General features: G+C 33.3%; 1 protein-coding gene across 1 annotated transcript in view; it reads right to left on the bottom strand.

Annotated features, from left to right (window-relative positions):
• Positions 1-19,939, bottom strand: part of LOC139482321 (nuclear pore complex protein Nup160-like) — a 145,545-nt gene that overhangs the window by 116,077 nt on the left and 9,529 nt on the right. The window contains exons 2-5 of the mRNA XM_071266141.1: positions 12,939-13,050; positions 9,698-9,905; positions 5,827-6,061; positions 4,817-4,883 (exon numbers count right to left, since the gene is read on the bottom strand). Coding sequence (XP_071122242.1) covers positions 4,817-4,883; positions 5,827-6,061; positions 9,698-9,905; positions 12,939-13,050 — 622 coding nt within the window. The remainder of the gene's footprint in view (positions 1-4,816; positions 4,884-5,826; positions 6,062-9,697; positions 9,906-12,938; positions 13,051-19,939) is intronic.

Raw genomic sequence — 19,939 nt, forward strand, 5'->3', positions numbered from 1 at the left:
AAGTAAGAGAACGGAAACAAAAATAATTTTCCATTTTTCCATTCATAAAGGGGCATAACTCTAGAATGGTTAAAGTGACGTTACCAAAATTCTAACTTGATCTGCATTTTGTGATAATAAATAAGCATTGTGTATAAGTTTCATAACATTTAGAGCGTGGTTGAAAGTATGTGAAACTGTTGTAGGGTGAAATTGTGTTATAAGATTATATGACTGAAGAATTTCAAGAAAGATATCAAAAGTCACTTGCAAAAAAGGTTCTTGGGGACAGGTCAATATGTTTTTTTGCCCCCAGGACTTTTTACAAAGTCCGTTATTTTTTGTTTTCTGATAATTTCATTTTTTTCATGTTTTTCTGTATGCTTTTTGCTATCACTGAATTCTAAGTTTACTATCCATGGTACCATAAGATACAGAGTCATGATGAATAATTTCTTGTGGAAGTAAAAGAAGCGAAACACAAAATGAGGTCTTCTCATTTATTAGTATAGATAAATAGAAGTAGAGATTGTATTAAATCATCTATTACATTCAATGACTCTACCATCTATAGCCCAATAACTCAATATTCTGATAATACTGAACTGCCTTTTATATTGTATTGTTACAAAAAAAACCAGCAGAAGTTAGATTTTCAATAATACTTCAGTATCATCAGATTCAATATAGAAAATAAATGCTTCTTCCACTTGAAACTGTATATAGCTATGAATCATCTATTTTTAGATATGTTCCCTATGGTTATCATGTCATTACAGGAGACCTTAACATTGTTGGAGATAGTGAGGTCAAAACTTTTCTTAAAGAAGGGACATAAATATCGTCCTCTTCTGTTTAAATACTGTATTTATCTTGTGTCATAGATTAAACTTATTTCTTCAGTGTATGTTTATTTGTGTTTGTTTAAATGTCTTTTTGAATAAGTTAATTCATTTCAATTGACATTTTATTATAATTTAATTTTGGATGTAACTTGTCTCCTGATTGGCCGACAGTGTTTTGTCTATGAGCTCTTAGACATAATTTCTATATGTGACCACAACGTCATCAACGTTTTCACGTGATTTACACTAGTTTAACATGGAATTTAGAATTAAATTATAAGGAATGACTGCACTATTCTTTCTGTCTATTCAAAATAACATCAAAAATATTGTGCACACTTTAAATAAACTGCTAAGCTGTTTTTTATTTCTTCATAGACAGAAAAATATTAGTCTTTCCTTAAGTAAAAACAAGAGAGCAAACGCTGAAATGTCTCGCCTTCTTTACTATTCATTGATATTATGTTGATAGTCCTAAATATAAAGCTTTATTACAACTGTCACATAAACTTAACATTAACCAAGAAAACTAAACATTGACCAATGAACCATAAAAATGAGGTCAAGGTCAGATGAACCATGCCAGGCAGGCATGTACAGCAAACAATTCTTCTATACAACAAATATAGTTGATTTATTGCCTATAGTTTAAGAAAAACAAACCAAAACACAAAAACTTAACACTGAGCAATGAACCGTGAAAATGAGGTCAAGGTCAAATAAAACCTGCAGGACTGACATATAGATCATAAAATATTTCCATACACCAAACATAGATGACCTATTGCATATGTAGTATTCGAAAAATAGACCAAAACTCAAAAACCTAACTTTGACCACAGAACCATGAAAATGAGGTCAAGGTCAGATGACACCTGCCTGCCAGACATGTACACCTTACAATCATTCTGTCCACCAAATATAGTAGACCTATTGCATACAGCATAAGAAAAACAGACCAAAACACAACTTAACTATAAGGCCAATTAAAATTAATTGATAGATTTTCATCCCCGCCCGCCCCTCTGAAATCGCCCCGCCCCGAATTTTTTTATTTTATAAAATTTACGATTTCCGGATTTTGTTCATTCCCGTTACCGATAACCGTTAAAATTTCGTTTCATTCAATGCTTCCTGTTTCAAATTTCGGTTTTGTACCTCGAGTAAATCTAACTAAAATGATTAAGTCGACCTTTCCGTTGCTCTATGATGACAACATCATCTTCCGAGAGTAAAGATTGATAACGAGAATGACATGAAATATTGGTGGTACGAGAAAAACGCTGTTTCCAAGACTGCAAATCGCGGTTTGTCACAAATTTCTGTGATCAGAAAACTGCGGACTTTTTTATTTATGCAATGACTTTGTCTCAGGAAATTCAAACTGTAAATGATACCCAAAGCACAAGATTCGTGGAAACCATTGATACAGAAAACATGACTGAATTATAGATATTGAAACACAAGCACGAACTTGTCAGATTTATGACCGTTTATTGAATTTAAAAAGTCGACTAACATTAACATACGCATTTTATTTATGCAAGCCCTTTGATTTTACCCATGGCTGTCTTTTTATGTTGACAAACAGCAAATGTCCCAATACACCCAAAAAGGCTCATTAAACAACAACTTTTTTTTATTATTAAGTTCATGTTTTACATGATAATTATATTTTCATAAGTGCATATAAAGTACCAACCCTATTATTTTCAACACTCTCTGAGTTTTCATTTTATTCTGTACTCATAATAATTGTGTTGCATACCAATGCATTTGCTTCATTTTATGGTAATACAAACCATTGTTTAGAAACCCAAATACATTTTGTGTAGGTAGTCTAACTGAAGAGAGTATTTCTCACACGTTTTTGTTTTTAAGTTTTTAAAGCTGCAATTAGATATATTTATTTAAGGATTTGAAATATTATGTAAGATTTCTCATACTTGTGTATACATGATTTAAGCTTGTTATTACACTTGCATATATGAAGAACTCGTCACAAAAGGGTTTCAAATGAAATAAAATATAAAAAATAAAATCCTCCCACCCGCCCCATTATTTTCAAAAATTTGGATGAAAATCTACTAATTAATTTTAGTTGGCCTAACCACTGAACCATGAAAATGGGGTCAAGGTCAAATGACACCTGCCAGTTTGACATGTACACCTCACAGTCCTTCCATACACCGAATATACTAGACCTATTGCTTATAGTATCTGAGATATGGACTTGACCACCAAAACTTAACCTTGTTCACTGATCCTTGAAATGAGGTCGAGGTCAAGTAAAAACTGTCTGACGAGCATGAGGACCTTGCAAGGTACAAACCAAATATAGTTATCCTATTACTTATAATAAGAGAGAATTTAACATTACAAACAACCAAATAACTTTTTTTTCAATTTAAACATAAACTTAACATTAACCCAGAAAACTAAAAATTGACCACTGAACCATGAAAATGAGGTCAAGGTGAGATGAACCATGCTAGGCACACATGTACAGCTCATTTTCATGGTTCATTGGTCAATGTTTAGATTTCTTGGTTAATTCTTCCATACAACAAATATAGTTGACCTATTGCCATAACACAAAAACTTAACACTGAGCCATCTGAGCGACTGACATATATATCATAAAATATTTTCAGTTGGACATGTTCACCTTACAGTCCTTCCATACACCCAATATACTAGACCTATTGCTTATAGTATCTGAGATATGGACTTGATCACCAAAACTTAACCTTGTTCACTGATCCATGAAATGAGGTTGAGGTCAAGTGAAAACTGTATGACGGGCATGAGGACCTTGCAAGGTATGCACATACCAAATATAGTTATCCTATTACTTATAATAAGAGAGAATTTAACATTACAAAAATTTTTATCTTTTTTCAAGTAGTCACTGAACCATGAAAATGGGGTCAAGGTCATTAGACATGTGACTGACGAAAACTTCGTAACATGAGGCATCCATACAAAGTATAAAGCATCCAGGTCTTCCACCTTCTAAAATATAAAGCTTTTAAGAAGATAGCTAACACCACTGCCGCCAGATCACTATCCCAAAAGTCGCAGGCTCGACAACAATGTAGGTCTTTTTATGCCGTAATGTTACACGACTGTCTCAGGTTAATGCCTGTTAAAAAATTTAAACCTGTTGCATTTTAAGGCTGAGTAAAAACTAATTTTTGGACATATTGAAGGACGAATTGACATGCACACAAACTCGGGTAAAACTTAATGCCCCCTCTGCTGTGTTTGGGACATGAATATTTCTATTTTAATGCAGTCAATTAACCCAGAAAATGAGGCCAAGGAAAACGGACATAGATTATGCTAAACTGAAATTCAGACCAAATAAGATATGGATTATCTGGTTTTTCTTAATTTCTTTCTTTATATGTAAAGCTCTACAGAATTGTTTATAACATTGCTACTGCTGCATTTTAAGCTCTAATTTCTATGATAATGCAAGACAAAAAGTAGATGTTTGCAATATAATTTTGTAGTTCAGTTTGCTATGAAAATATCAAATTCCTTTCCAAATTTGTTAAAAAAAACAATGTGTCCATAGTACAAGGATGCCCCACTGCCACTATTTTCTATGTTCAGTGGACCCTGAAATTGGGGTCAAAAATCTTATATGGCATTTAGATTAGAATAATCATATCATACGGAACATGTGTACTGAGTTTAAAGTTGTTGGACTTCAACTTCATCAAAAACTACCTTGACCAAAAACTTTAACCTGAAACTCCCACTATCATTTTCTATGTTTCTAGGTTAACATTTTAGTCTGTTTTGTCATCTTTAGGGCAATTTTAGCCAACTATGATTTTTGCTGTGTTGAAGACAGTACTGATGTTGTTTCCATCATCATTCAATGATCTTTGGTAGATAGTAGTCTCATTGGCAATCATATTTCATCTCTTACTTTTATACAGGCTTTGGAAGTGTCATGTTTGAATTGTGTGGGTCTTTACCTCATAATACCACTCCATAACTTTTTCATCATAGATGACTGTGCTAACTCAAACTGCTGGACAACACCTACAAAATAAAATAACATCCTGTCAATCTCTTTTAACTTTGCACTGAACACAACTAAAATTGAGTCATAAACAATCCCTTCTTAAGGTCTCAAAGGCAGTATATGAATGGAAACGCCATTTTTTTTATCTTTCAAGAACCATAACTCCTGAACGGTAAAAGTCAAAATCGACATTATTGAACTTGACCTCCATTTTGTCATCAGTAACAACATATTAAAATTTGAAAAGCTTCGGTTGAACAGTTCATGCGTAAATGCACGGACACGACTGGAAATGCCATTTTTCAATCTTCAAAGAACCATAACTTCTGAACTAACTAACTTACTAAATTGGCTAGTACTTACAGGTATTTACTGAAATGTTTAGTAGTTACATGTAATTCCTAATTTCACCTATTTACTGTAACATATATATACAATATTTGTAGTGGAGGCATTTTAAAATTTATTTGTACAAGAATATGAGAACCTCATTCTTAGTTTGATTTTTGCCAGGTTGAGGTTTGTGATAATGGTCCTCTGTTTGATTTTTGCCAGGTTGAGGTATTTGATATGATTCTCTGTTTGATTTTTGCCAGGTTGAGGTTTGTGATATGATTCTCTGTTTGATTTTTGCCATGTTGAGGTTTGTGATAATGGTCCTCTCCCCTGTCCCTTCAAAAATCAACATTCAGTTTTAAAAAGCACTTTTTCTAAAATTACAGAACCACATTCATCATAGTCTAGTATAAAAGTCTATTCAATTGCACCATTAAAACATAGCACCATGTTAACACAATATCAAAAGTGATAGCAGTGAACCAGCAAGAAACATAAGCTTGTTAATACTTACCTCCTTCCTTATCTACAGGGGGCACAGCAATAAACATAAGCTTGTTAATACTTACCTCCTTCCTTATCTACAGGGGGCACAGCAATAAACATAAGCTTGTTAATACTTACCTCCTTCCTTATCTACAGGGGGCATCTTCACCAACAACAGATTACCAGCATTACTGGAAAAAGCAAAAAGTGCTTCACCATCATTCTTCAAGAATGTGGATGCACAGTTCAATTGTGATGTCATTGTACCAGCTGTGTTGATCATGTGTTTGTTTCTAGGGTCTGTGGCATTAGCTATTGAAGCATTTAACAAAATGGAAGGAATAGGCTGGTCAGATGTAGTATAACCCATATCCTGTAAGATAAAAAATCATCCAATTATCAACACCCAAACAGGTTCAATACATCTTTAATAAAATACTTCGCTGAGCGCAGCCTGATACGACTGCAGAAGTCGAACCCTGAACAGTTGGTGCAAGTTTGGACACAAAATTCAAGCTTGATACTGTCTGAATTTGGATTGTGATAAAAATTTGACACAGGTTTCTGACACAAAATGAATGTGGTGAAAGATCTTAAAAATTTGAAATGGGTTGAAATATTTCTATTTATTTTCCTTAGAAGATTCCTTGCAATTGCATAATACTGTGCAATTGAATCGAGGATTTCTTGCTTATGCACAATACTGTGCTGTAGTGCAATACTATGCAATTGAAGATTTCCTGCTATTGCGCAATACTTTAAATAATAATTAACATATCATATTTGGTGTGTATCTCCTGCCATATCGGTATTTTTTCCTTAAATATACAAATAAGAACTATAAATCAATGGAAAAATTGAACATTTTAAGACAAGAAAAATTATGATAAAAAAATTACCCCCCCCCCCCCCCCCCCCGAAAACCCCTTTTTTTTTAACCCCCCCTTTCAGTAATTATACCCACAAACTAAATCTCAGCTTTCCCTTTATGGTATGGTACCTTGCTGTACAATTTCAGAGAGATCCGTACGCTTGACCTGAAGTAATTGTCTGGTAACTTGAAAAATGCTTGTTTTTTGGCCACTAATTGCTGAACGTTTTTGGCAATTACCCCCAAAATTCAATCCCAGCATTCCCTTTGTGTTGTGATACCTTGCATTACAGTTTTAGAGAGATCCATACACTTAAACGGAAGTTATTGTTTAGAAACTAGAAAAATTGCTAGTCTTATGTCCCTTTTTGGCCCCTAATTCCTGAACCATAGGGGCAATTACCTCCAAACTCAATCCCAGCCTTCCATTTGTAATATGGAACCTTGTAGTATATAGATGTGTAAGAGTGACAGAATTAATTAAAGTATATAACTACGTGTAAGCCTTATTCTATCCTGGATTTTTAGTATTGGTATTGTCATCTGATAAAGTCAAGCTGATTATAAGACAGAGTTTCAAAATCGTTCTGTTTGAACCCGTCATCCTTGAACTTATCAATTATTGGTAATACATGTATTAATTATTTGGAAAATAAAAGGGCCTTGAATAAAGTAATTTTTAATCAACAGCTTTGTCCTATATTAGTTAAAAATAAAGTCTAATTCTTTGATTCCCTGTTTTTACGTCATGCCGGCTAACAATTTTTATCGCACCGCAGGTAAATTATCACGTTGTGATTGCAGAGCTCCAGATAAGCTGCGTATTTGCGTGATCACGCAATAAAAATAATAAAAAACCCAATGCAATTGCCCATTGCAGGGTTCAATAACCCAATTAATTCAAAGGAAAACCCAATTATATTCCAAAACCATGAGTTCTCAACCCTTTTATTGGCTACCATTTGCGTTATTTAACCTTATCTGTTTAAAGTCGTCACGTAAACTATTTTTATAATATTTATAATTGGAAATTTCCTTTCGTTCTAAAAATAGATCCCTGCATCAAGTAGTTGAAATGTGTCCCTGTTAGAGTTTTCCGTTGCTCAATAGGTACACATGTTTTTGAAAACATTTCGATCTTCTCTGTGTTTATCAATTAGCGTGTGTCATGAAGTCATATTTTTTTCGCATTGCTCAGGATTTATCATAACATACATTGAATTAAAACAAAAGTGAATGTCCGGTAAAAATATTGAATAGAAGCATGTTTTCTGCTTCTTTTGAAAAGCTTAGGGAAAGTTATGATGATAACAAGACTCATCCAGTGTTTTTAGGAAGCGTCCATCGAACACACGGGCGTGTGTGCGTACCTTAACGAGAACATCGCTAATAAAAGCAGGGTTTCCTCAAAAACGAAATCAGTTGGAAAGATGAAAGGCCAAATCAATACACCTTATCGCTAATCCAGGCTGACCCGGCCGCTTGAACTTTTGACGCATAGAACAATCACTTTTCCATCATGTGGCGTCAGATATTTTGTATTGTGACGTCAAAATTTTACAGGAACCTGTGTGATATCCAGTAATGGCGGACAAATAGCAATAAGGTGTATTATGACATGATAAAGCATCAGAAACCAAAAGTTCTAATAAAAGACAACTAAACCCAGATTTATGATAATTGGGATAAAACAAAAACATTCAAGTATAATTAGAGTTTATATACTATTTTTTTTTCCATTTTACGGTTAATTAATGAATACACACACAGGCACTGGTCTCAGTTTTACAGTTTATATGAGAAAATACAAAACTGGCAGAAGGTTTGAAACGGAACACAAATTAAACCTACAATTGCTTCTCAGTCAATAAACCAAATAAAACAACTTGCAAATAACCCTAACCCTAACCCTAAACCAAATAAAACAGCTAAACAAAGAAAAATATTTAAGATGGAAAAAAATCTGGGGTTGATATTGCCTAAATATTCAATATTGTGTTGATGAAAAAACCCAATACATTAAGGAGCTTGGTAGTGAAAAACCCAATTTGATATTTACATGAGGGGTGGTTGGAATTGATAATGCAATTAAAAAACTTTATCACCCAATTATATAAGAAAATGGTGGGTAAAAAACCCAATTTGTGAATTCTTATCTGGAGCTCTGGATTGGTTTAAAGACGTCATGTGGTGACCCCTATGAAACCGTAGGGGGTTAGTAAATTTCATAGGGGGTTCATCGTGAGTCATCTATTAATATTGTTGTGTTTCATTGTTTATTTTTCAACAAAACGCAGCAGAAAAAGTACAGCGTGCGATAAATTCGTTACACGGTTAACTACTGACCCCCTACGGATCCATAGAGGGTGAAGCGAACCATATAACTTATAGTAAACTGTACCTACACGCCTTATCTTAAGTCTAGATTTTTAGTATTAGTATCTTCATCTTATAAAGTCATGCTGATTAAAATACTACAATAGGAAACAATGTGACAATGATTGAATTTAGTAGTGTCAACCCTGTGATTATGACCCGTGTATATAGCAAATCCTAAATACACCGTTTGGTGGTGCGCCTGTCAGATGCGGAATGTGGAGATAAGGTAATAGGTAACAGGTGAATATACTATTGGTATCGGTATCTGATTCGACCCATAACTTGTTAATTATTGGCAATATTAATTATGTGGAAAACAAAAGGGTCAAGAATGGTGTAATTCTTAATCAACACCCTTGTCCTATATTAGCTACCGGTATATAAAGTTAAATTCTTTGATTTGTCGTTTTTACCCCATGACCACTAACAAATTGTTTCTTAACCAAATATTGTAGCGCCATGAGCAAAATGATGAGCTAACGAACTCCAAATCTCACCACTGTTCCCCATCAATTTCAAAAAGAAAAGTCACTTCTCCCATTGAATCTGAATTAGTGTGAGCCCTGCACATCCATTGCTGGTATTTGATGCCTAAAATGTTTTCAGCATGTTTGTGCCTTCATTGAGAAACACAAGTACATATTTACAGTGAGTGTACATTGTATGTGTAAAATAGACTGGAATTAATTCTGACTTCTTTTTATAATGGACATGGAAATGTGTGAATTGTTGTCTGTCTAATAACTTTTAGCAACTAACCTGTCTTTGTAGTTTTACTGGATGAGGAAATAATAATCTGTGTACACTTGCAACTGTAGCTACTAAGATTACAACACTATCATGTGACTCTGTTATTGATATTCCATCTAAAATCTGGGTGTCCTGAAACCGGAACATCACATGAGAACCAACTAGGTCAAAGTCTAAACTCTGTTCAACCAATTCAAGAATATCTTTACTGGTTTTCCTAGAAAAATCATATAAAATTAAATAAAGTGATAAGTTTGCTCCAGTAGTCAATCATCGTTGATTGTTTAATGCTTAAAGTTTATAATCAGTACAAGGACATCATTTGTAATCATCATTGCAGACATCTTATATTTCACATCCAAAATTTATGTTAATATTCTTTATAAAGCACAAAAACATTGACATTCACCTCAAAAGCTAAAAAAAAACTTTTATCATAAATAATTTTGCTGTCAGTGACATAGCTTTCAGTTATACTCAGATGCTCAAGCATCAACATTTTGATAAAAAAAAACTAGAGGCTCTTAAGAGCCTGTGTCGCTCACCTTGGTCTATGTGCATATTAAAAAAAGGACACAGATAGATTCATGACAAAATTGTGTTTTGATGATGGTGATGTGTTTGTAGATCTTACTTTCCTAAACAAAGATTTGTATGTTTTTTCAAGTTCTAGAAGAAACAAGGCTTCACTTTATATTCATGTTTTGTATTTCCTAAAATACTTTTAACAAGTATTTACGAATTCTACTGATGCAGTTATAACATGCCCTTTTGTAATTTTCATGCCATAAATTAACTAGATGCTCCACAGGGCGCAGCTTTATACGACCGCAGAGGTCAAACCCTGAACAGTTGGGACTAGTATGGACACAACATTAAAACTGGATACAGCTCTGAATTTGGATTGTGATTAAATAGTTGACACAGCATAGGTTTCTGACACAGATTGAATGTGGTCTACTGAACTTAAAATGTTTTTTTTTTGCTTTTGAGCAATTCAGTATGCTGTTGGATATTGATCCATTGATATTTGAAGAAATTTTCTTTTTCATTTCTGCAATCTGAAATAAGAAAAATTGATCCCCACCAATTTTTTTTCACCTCCCCCTTTCCCTTATTCCAAAAATGATCTCAATTCAAATTTCTTATGGAGTTTTCAACAATAACTACTTTACACTGCTTTTAAATTATGTTTTGTACTTAAGTAATTGTCCATTAACCTGGAAACCCTTTTCCCCCCTTTTTTGCACCTTCTTCCTTAACGGTTTGAGCCATAACTCCCAAAGACAATTCTTTGTTGAAATCAAACAAAGTTTAATTTTGTACCCTTTGGACCTTTATGTACACCAATTTGAAAACAGGACCAAAAGTTAAAAATCTACATACACAGTTAGAATCGGTATATCGAAGAACCCCAATTATTCAATTTTTGATGAAATTAAACAAAGTTTAATTTTGGACCCCGAAAATTTAGACCAACTTGAAAACTGGGCCAATAATCAAAAGTTTGAGTACATTTTTTTAGATTCAGCATATCAAAGAACCCAAGGATTCAATTTTTTGTTAAAATCAAACTAAGTTTAATTTTGGACCTTAATGTAGACCAATTTGAAAACGGGACCAAAAATAAAGAATCTATATACACAGTTAGATTCGGCATATCAAAGAACCCCAATTATTCAATTTTTGATGAAATCAAACAAAGTTTAATTTTGGACCCTTTGGGCCCCTTATTCCTAAACTGTTAGGACCAAAACTCCCAAAATCAATCCCAACCTTCCTTTTATGGTCATAAACCTTGTGTTTAAATTTCATTGATTGCTATTTACTTATACTAGAGTTATAGTGCGAAAAACCAAGAAAATGCTTATTTGGGCCCTTTTTGGCCCCTTATTCCTAAAATGTTGGGACCAAAACTCCCAAAACCAATCTCAACCTTCCTTTTGTGGTCTTAAACCTTGTCTTAAAAATTCATAGATTTCTATTCACTTTTACTAAAGTTAGAGTGCGAAAACTAAAAGTATTCGGACGAAGACGACGACGACGACAACGCAGACATGATACCAATATACAATTTTTGCGGTCGTATAAAAACTGCAAAATTTCCAAAAAATTACTAACTCAGGGGTAGCAACCCATCAACTGGTTGTCGGAATCGTCTGAAAATTTCAGGGCAGATATATCTAAATCTGATGAACATTTTTGCCACCAGTCAGATTTGCTCTAAATGCTTCAGTTTCAGAGATATAAACCAAAAAACTGCATTTTACTCTATGTACTATTCTTAGCCATGTCTGCTACATGTATCTTGGTTCACGGGCAGGGTCATTGGACACAATTTTTAACTTGATACTCTTATGATGATTGTTGACAAGTTTAATTACATTTTGTCTGAGTAGTTTCAGAGGAGAAGATTTTGGTAAAAGATTACAAAAATTTAGGTCAAATTGGTCAAAATGACTATAAAGGGCAATAACACCAGATGGGGTCAACTGACCATTTTGGTCATTTGACTTTTTTGTAGATCTTACTTTGCTGAACATTATTGCTGTTCACAGTTTATCTCTATCTATAATAATATTCAAGATAATCACCAAAAACGGCAAAATTTCAATAGAATTTTCAATTTGGGGGCAGCAACCCATCAAAGGGTTCTTCAATTCATCTGAAAATTTCAGAGAAGATAAATCTTGACCTGATAAACAATTTTACCGCTGTCAAATTTGCTCTAAATGCTTTGGTTTCAGAGATATAAGCCAAAATCTACATTTTACCCCTATGTTCTATTTTTAGTCATGGTGGCCATATTGGTTGGTTGGTCGGGTCATCGGACACATTTTTTGAAATTTAATATTATACCCAAATGATGATTGTGTCCATGTTTGGTTAAATTTGTTCAAAGTTAAAATTAAAAACAAAGGATGCAGAAGCCAAGTGATGAGAAATTCAGACTGTTACTTTTCTCGCTTTAATTTTACTTTATCTGGAATTTTTTTATGAAAAAGTACTACATTCCTACAAATAGAAAGATATCTGTAGCAAAGCCAGTTTATAGGAGACACATATTTCTCTTTTCCACTTTGAATGACACCCAAATTCATCAGATATCAAAAGACAAATAAATACATATGTATACATCTAAAATTTCTTAAGCAAACAATGGGGACAATGGGGTTATATATGTGAAATAAAAGTTTGACACAGAACATGCAAACTAATAATTACTATCCTAATAATATAGACGATTTACCAGTAAATGAAGCGGTTACGAACTGGAGACTGTGATAAGCCACTGTCATTGTAAGTGTATCCTCCACAACTATCTGGAACTTTGATATCTTGCAAAGTACTTGCTGATGCACCTAGTCAATAAACATAACATTAAATTAGGCTGCATTATATAATAAGGAGATGTGGTCAGATTTCCATTGAGACAACTATCCACCAAAGTTCAAATAAAATGATAAGGATGAAACAAATAACTTTAGACAATGGTGTTACAGCACAACATAAGAACAAACTATAATCAGGTATGATCTGGGTTGTTGTAATATATTATGTTAATATTTGTATAACAATTATAAACAAGAATGTGTCCATAGTACACGGATGCCCCACTCCCACTATCATTTTACATGTTCACTGGACCGTGAAATTGGGGTCAATACTTTAATTTGGCATTAAAATTAGAAAGATCATATCATAGTTAACATGTGTACTAAGTTTCAAGTTGATTGGACTTCAACTTCATCAAAAACTACCTTGACCAAAAACTTTAACCTGAGCTTCACAATATCTTCTTCTTTGTTCAGTGGACCATGAAATTCGGATCAATACTTTAATTTGACATTAAAATTAGAAAGATCATATCATAGGGAACATGTGTACTAAGTTTCAAATTGATTGGACTTCAACTTCATCAAAAACTACCTCGACCAAAAACTTTAACCTGAAGCGGGACGAACGAACGAACATGACGAACGAACGGACGAACGGAGGCACAGACCAGCAAACATAATGCCCCTCTACTATCGTAGGTGGGGCATAAAAAAGAAGATCATCTTATTAACTATTAATAAATTATTAATAAATGTGGCTTCACCAAGTCCAGGACCTGCTTCCTGAATAAAAATGCCAATTACAATCGATATAGAAAAAGGATCCTCATAGATCATAGGAACAATTAAAACCAGTATTAATACCTTATAACCTGTCTTAATTGGCGAAACATGAAGATGTCAATGTAAAGCTTTAATCCAATTCATCACAGTACCAGAAAACATGTATATATCATGTTTCCCTTTTTTCATGATTTCACGCATAATTTCTCCTGACCACTGTCAGACATAAGGTTCATCATAAAGAATTACAACAATGTGTCCCCAATACATGAATGCCCCACTCGCACTATCATTTTCTATGTTCAGTGGACCGTGAAATTGGGGTAAACCCTCTAATTTGGCATTAAAATTAAAAAGATCATATCATTGGGAATATGTATACTAAGTTTGAAGTCGATTGGACTTCAACTTCATCAAAAACTACCTTGACCAAAAACTTTAACCTGAAGCGGGACAGACGGACGAACCGACAGACGGACGGACGAACGAATGGACGCACAGACCAGAAAACATAATGCCCCTCTACTATCGTAGGTAGGGCATAAAAAATATGGCCGTGTTTACACCTCAAAATTAACAATGAGTAGAGACAAACTGATTATCTAGGAAAGTTTTCAGGCATGGCAAGAACTTATATATAAAAGTTATACATGTTATATGAAGTATGCATTTCAGAAAATTAAAAACTAACCAGAATTTTGATGTGCAGTTTTTTTCCAGCTTGCAGATGATAGCAAAATAAGCAAACACACGAGTTTCATTTGATAAGGTCCACTCAGTTGCACAGTTTAAATCAGCTATTGTCATACGCTCATACTTGCAGTGATATTGTTGTCTTTTTTCAAAACTACCTCTACCCTTTTTTTTTGGGAAAAATGCATCATTTTTGGGGGGAAATTGGGAAATTTTGAGACACATTTAACCGGAAAGGAACATTTGGGGGAGGGGAAAGAAACGTATACAATGATGGTATTTAATACAATGAAAACCATGTGTGTTATAAACACCCCGATGATTTGAATCAGAATCCCTGATCTCAATAACACTTTCATTATATCAAAATAATAACATGAATATGAAATTTACGTATCATTACTACCGATGTCATCACTGTTTGGGAAAAATGTATAACTTATTGGGAGGAATTTTAAGCCATTTTAGTTTGTAATTGGGAATTTTCTCTAGGTGAAAAAGCCGAATATCGGGGGTAATATGAGGCTAACAATATCACTGACTTGGAAATATGGAACCTAACAATCACTTAGGTAGACTCTGTCACCACCATATATTTTATTATTTCTTGTATGTAAACTTATGTTCAACAGAATACGTGTTATATAAGTTTTTAATTTATTTTTACATGTTTTACCTAGTTTGTCCAATATCCCAGAACTTGGGTAGACAACGGGAAAACAAAGCCAGTGGAAACTCCATTCCTGTTTACAGTACAATACATAGATCTGCTTATCATTAAATAAAAATAATGATGTTGTCTGCTGTACAGACAGATTTCTAAAATGCACAATTTAAGTTTTCTTAACTAACTTATTTTTACACCATATATTTAAATCATCTAAGAAATTGCTTTCATTCGCTGCAATCAGTACAATGTCATCTGCATATAATAAAATATCAACTTTTTCACCATCAATATATCAATACCAATATCTAATGCTTTAATATCCGTAACTAAGCGGTTTTTAAAACCAGATGATCCGCAGGGCGCTGCAGAGGTCAAACCCTGAACAGTTGGGGGCAAGTATGGACACAACATTCAAGCTGGATACAGCTCTGAATTTGGATTGTGATTAAATAGTTGACACAGCATAGGTTTCTGATACAGAATGAATGTGTTCTAATGAACTTTAAATTAAATTTTCTTGTTTTTGAGCAATTCACTATGCTGTTGAATATATTAATCCTCTCAACAACAAAAAATTTGAAGAAACTTTCTTTTTAATTTCTGAAATCTGAAATTTCGGTCATAGGACGGTGAAAAGATGAGCTATATGTAGATAGGACTTATAAAAATTTATGAATGTAAAACTATTAATAAATCTTCTGGATAGAGTAATACATAAAATAAAGATATTATTATTATTATTATTATAAAGGACACATATTTGTGATACAGAATTTACTCAAAATTGTCCAAAATCTGCTCTTCCGGTCTAGACAGAAACAAACTTCTTTATTACTTTGTCAATATTCACACTGAAATCCCGATGAATATGCAGTAAAGCTAGTAAATGTTGTTGTTTATTTTTGATCGTACATTTGTTTTCAACATACGTATAGTACACTGATAGATTGCCATTTTTTTTTTGCATGCCGATTAATGTACACGCAACTGCGTGTTAGCGTATAGGGAGCTACGCGCCTGTAAATACATCATAAAGTATTAAAATATAAAATGTCATAGTCATGGTTAAAATAAATATTAATTAAAAGTAACTTCTAAAAAAATAAATGGGGAATGTGTCCAAAGGGACACAGATGATGCCCCTGCTAGCATATAACGTTATAAAGGGACACAACTCAAGAACTGTAAAAGTGAAGCTGCCAAAAATTGAACTTAAACTGAGTTTAGAGGTAACCAGGTGCTCTGCCGGGCACAGCTTTATACCACCGCAGAGGTCGAACCCTGAACAGTTGGGCTTAAATTAAAATATTGTTTGTTTGCCCTTTACCGACCGACCCTATCAATTCGTTCCGCCTGAAAATCTTTTATTTGTATTTACCAGCAAGATTTTATTTTATTTTATTTTTCGTTCCTACCAAAAATCTTATATTTATATTTCCCGCTCAAAACTTTTTTACCGGAATCCTCAGGTTTTATCTTTACGTATAAGTTCCAGTCCGTTTGGTATCACCTGAGCGTTTGACATGAACACTTGCATTTGAAGTTTCAAAGCATTTGTTTGAAATCGATGTTGAACGCTTTCTGAAATTATGATATATGAAGTACGTTACTCTGTACCTTTAAACTACAAAAAAGTTCGTTTGATACAAAAGTATTAAAGTGTGTACAAACTAATTTGTAAACGGACGTTGTATTCTATGTAGGGATGGCCTTTTGTGATCCGCATATCAGAATGATTATGTTAACGATGCCGCTATATTATTTATATCTGACATGAACCAAAAGTGACAAAACCCTGTAATGTGGAGAATATCTGGCAGTAAAATCACCAAGTTTTCCATACAGATCATTTATAAATGGATGCAAAATACGTGACAATTGAGTTTTAAGTCTTATTATAGCATTTTTATTGGAAACAAAGGCACACACGAAATTTGTAACACTCTAGGGACTTTTTCTACTAGTAATATATGTCTGCCCGGACATTATCTTACCAGTACAAAGTTATCTCTTATATATTTTTTTTTCAACACTAATAGTCCCAGCGGAAAACTTATTTGCAAAAACAAAACGGACAAAAAAATGACATTATGCAGATTTTGTATCTATAAAATAAAATATTTTACCTACCTGCCTACCCATGACAAATAATATACCGAGCCAAGTTATTTTTTTGGGGAAAAAAATAAAATATTTTACCTACCTACGTAACCCTGTTTCAAAACATAGGGTCGGAAAAGGGCAAACAAACAATATTTTAATTTAGGCCTTGGGGCAAGCATGGACAAAACATTCGAGCTTGATACAGCTCTGAATTTGGATTGTGATCAAATTTTTGACATAATATGGGTTTATCACACAAAACAAATGTCAAGATCTTACAAATCTATTGCACAATATTGTGCAATTAAAGATTTCTTCTTCAAACTTTTAAAAAATTTGAAATTTGAAAAATTTTGGGGAAAAAAATTTGAAAACTACCCTTTTTTTTGCAATTAGTCCAAAACCTGACATGTTATTACCCATTATTTACAAGTAGTGTAAGGGAGGTGAATACGAACATACCCAACATTGTATGTTAAATGTTTTAGAATTACCTCCCTTCCACTTCTTTTAAATTGTCTTAATTGTCCATTGACCAGAAAAACCTAGTTTCCCCCTTTTTTTGTCCCTAATTCCAAAAAAAATTGAGCCATAATCCTCCAAAGGCATTACCATTTCAGAGAGATTCATACACTTAAACACAAGTTATTGTATGAAAACTACAAAAATGCTTATTTTGGGCCCCCTTTCTGGTAAAATTTTATAAAAAATCAATTCACTAAAACTAAAGTAATTGTCCGGAACTAAATGTGTCTTCGGACAACGCAGACGACGCCGCCATGATAGCATTGAGGCAAAAAAAATAAACAGCTGCGCCATGAGCGCATGATACGCCCGACGTCTTGTGTGGAAGTTTTATGCAATAATCATAAATAGTTTCTGAGAAAGTTTTAAGCAATAACCATATATTGTTTTTGAGACACGGCGGGACATGTGAAACCCCCAACCCTGTTTTTTTTTTTTACAAAAAACTAAATATCAGTAAAATAAAATTTTGAATCAAAACCAAAAAGTATACAGATCTTTAGATTAATATAACAAAGACATGTGTAAAGTTTTAAGCAATAATCATAAATTATTTTTGAGATACATGTACGGCGCGACATGTAAAAAAAACCTCCCCTGTTTAACAAAATACTCAATAACTCCAAAATAAAGTTTTGAATCATCACCAAAAAGTATACAGATCTTTAGATTAATATAACAAAGACATGTGTAAAGTTTTAAGCAATAATCATAAATGGTTTTTGAGATATGGTGCCACATGTAAAAAAAAACTCCCCCTTTTTTACAAAATACTCAATAACTCAAAAATAAAATTTTGAATCATCACCAAAAAGTATACAGATCTTTAGATTAATATAACAAAGACATGTGTAAAGTTTTAAGCAATAATCATAAATGGTTTTTGAGATATGGTGCGACATGTAAAAAAACCCTCCCCCTTTTTTACAAAATACTCAATAACTCAAAAATAAAATTTTGAATCATCACCAAAAAACATACAGATATTAAAATAAACAGCTGCGCCATGAGCGCATGATACGCCCGACGTCTTGTGTGGAAGTTTTATGCAATAATCATAAATAGTTTCTGAGAAAGTTTTAAGCAATAACCATATATTGTTTTTGAGACACGGCGGGACATGTGAAACCAATTTGAAAACAGGACCAAAAATTAAGAATAAACAAAGTTAGATTCGGCATATCAAAGAACCCCAAGTATTCATTTTTTAATGAAATCAAATAAAGTTCAATTTTGGACCCTTTAGACCTCAAATTATGTGGACCGATTTGATAACCAGGCCCAAATATCAAAAATCTAAATACATGGTTAGATTCAGCATATATATCAAAGAACCCAATATATTTACTTTTTGTTGAAATCAGTTTAAAAAGTTTAATTTTGGACCCCGATTTGGACCAACTTGAAAACTAGGCCTATAATCAAAAATCTAAATACATGTTTAGATTCAGCATATCAAAGAACCCCAAGGATTCAATTTTTGTCGAAATCAACAAAGTTTAATTTTGGACCATGATTTGGACCAACTTGAAAACTGGCCCAATAAGCAAGCTGATTTTGTCAAATTTCACCAAAATACTAAAGTTATAGTGCGAAAACCAAGAAAAATGCTTATTTGGGCCCCTAATTCCTAAACTGTTGCGACCAAAATTCCCAAAATCAATCCTGACCTTCCTTTTGTGTTCATAAACCTTGTGTTTAAATTTCATAGATTTCTATTTACTTATACCTAAGTTATTGTGCGAAAACCAAGAAAAATGCTTATTTGGGCCCTTTTTTTGCCCCTTATTCCTAAACTGTTGGGATCAAAACTCCCAAAATCAATTCCAACATTCCTTTTGTGTTCATAAACCTTGTGTTTAAATTTCATAGATTTCTATCTACTTAAACTAAAGTTATAGTGATAAAAATCAATGTGTCTTTGGACAACGACGACGACGATGAAGACGATGACACCAACGTCATACCAATATACGACCGCTCATATAAAAAATCAGGTGATAAAAGGGACCCTGCTTCATACAAAGATCTAAAGAGCAAAACCCAAAAAGAATTAGAAAGGCCAATTGGAGGTAAATAGATGACATCGTTACACCAAGTAGTGAGTTGGACAGAGGCACCAATTGCATGAAAAGATTC

The sequence above is a fragment of the Mytilus edulis genome, chromosome 7 (assembly GCF_963676685.1).
Source record: "Mytilus edulis chromosome 7, xbMytEdul2.2, whole genome shotgun sequence".
In the NCBI taxonomy this organism is placed as follows: Eukaryota; Metazoa; Mollusca; class Bivalvia; order Mytilida; family Mytilidae; genus Mytilus; species Mytilus edulis.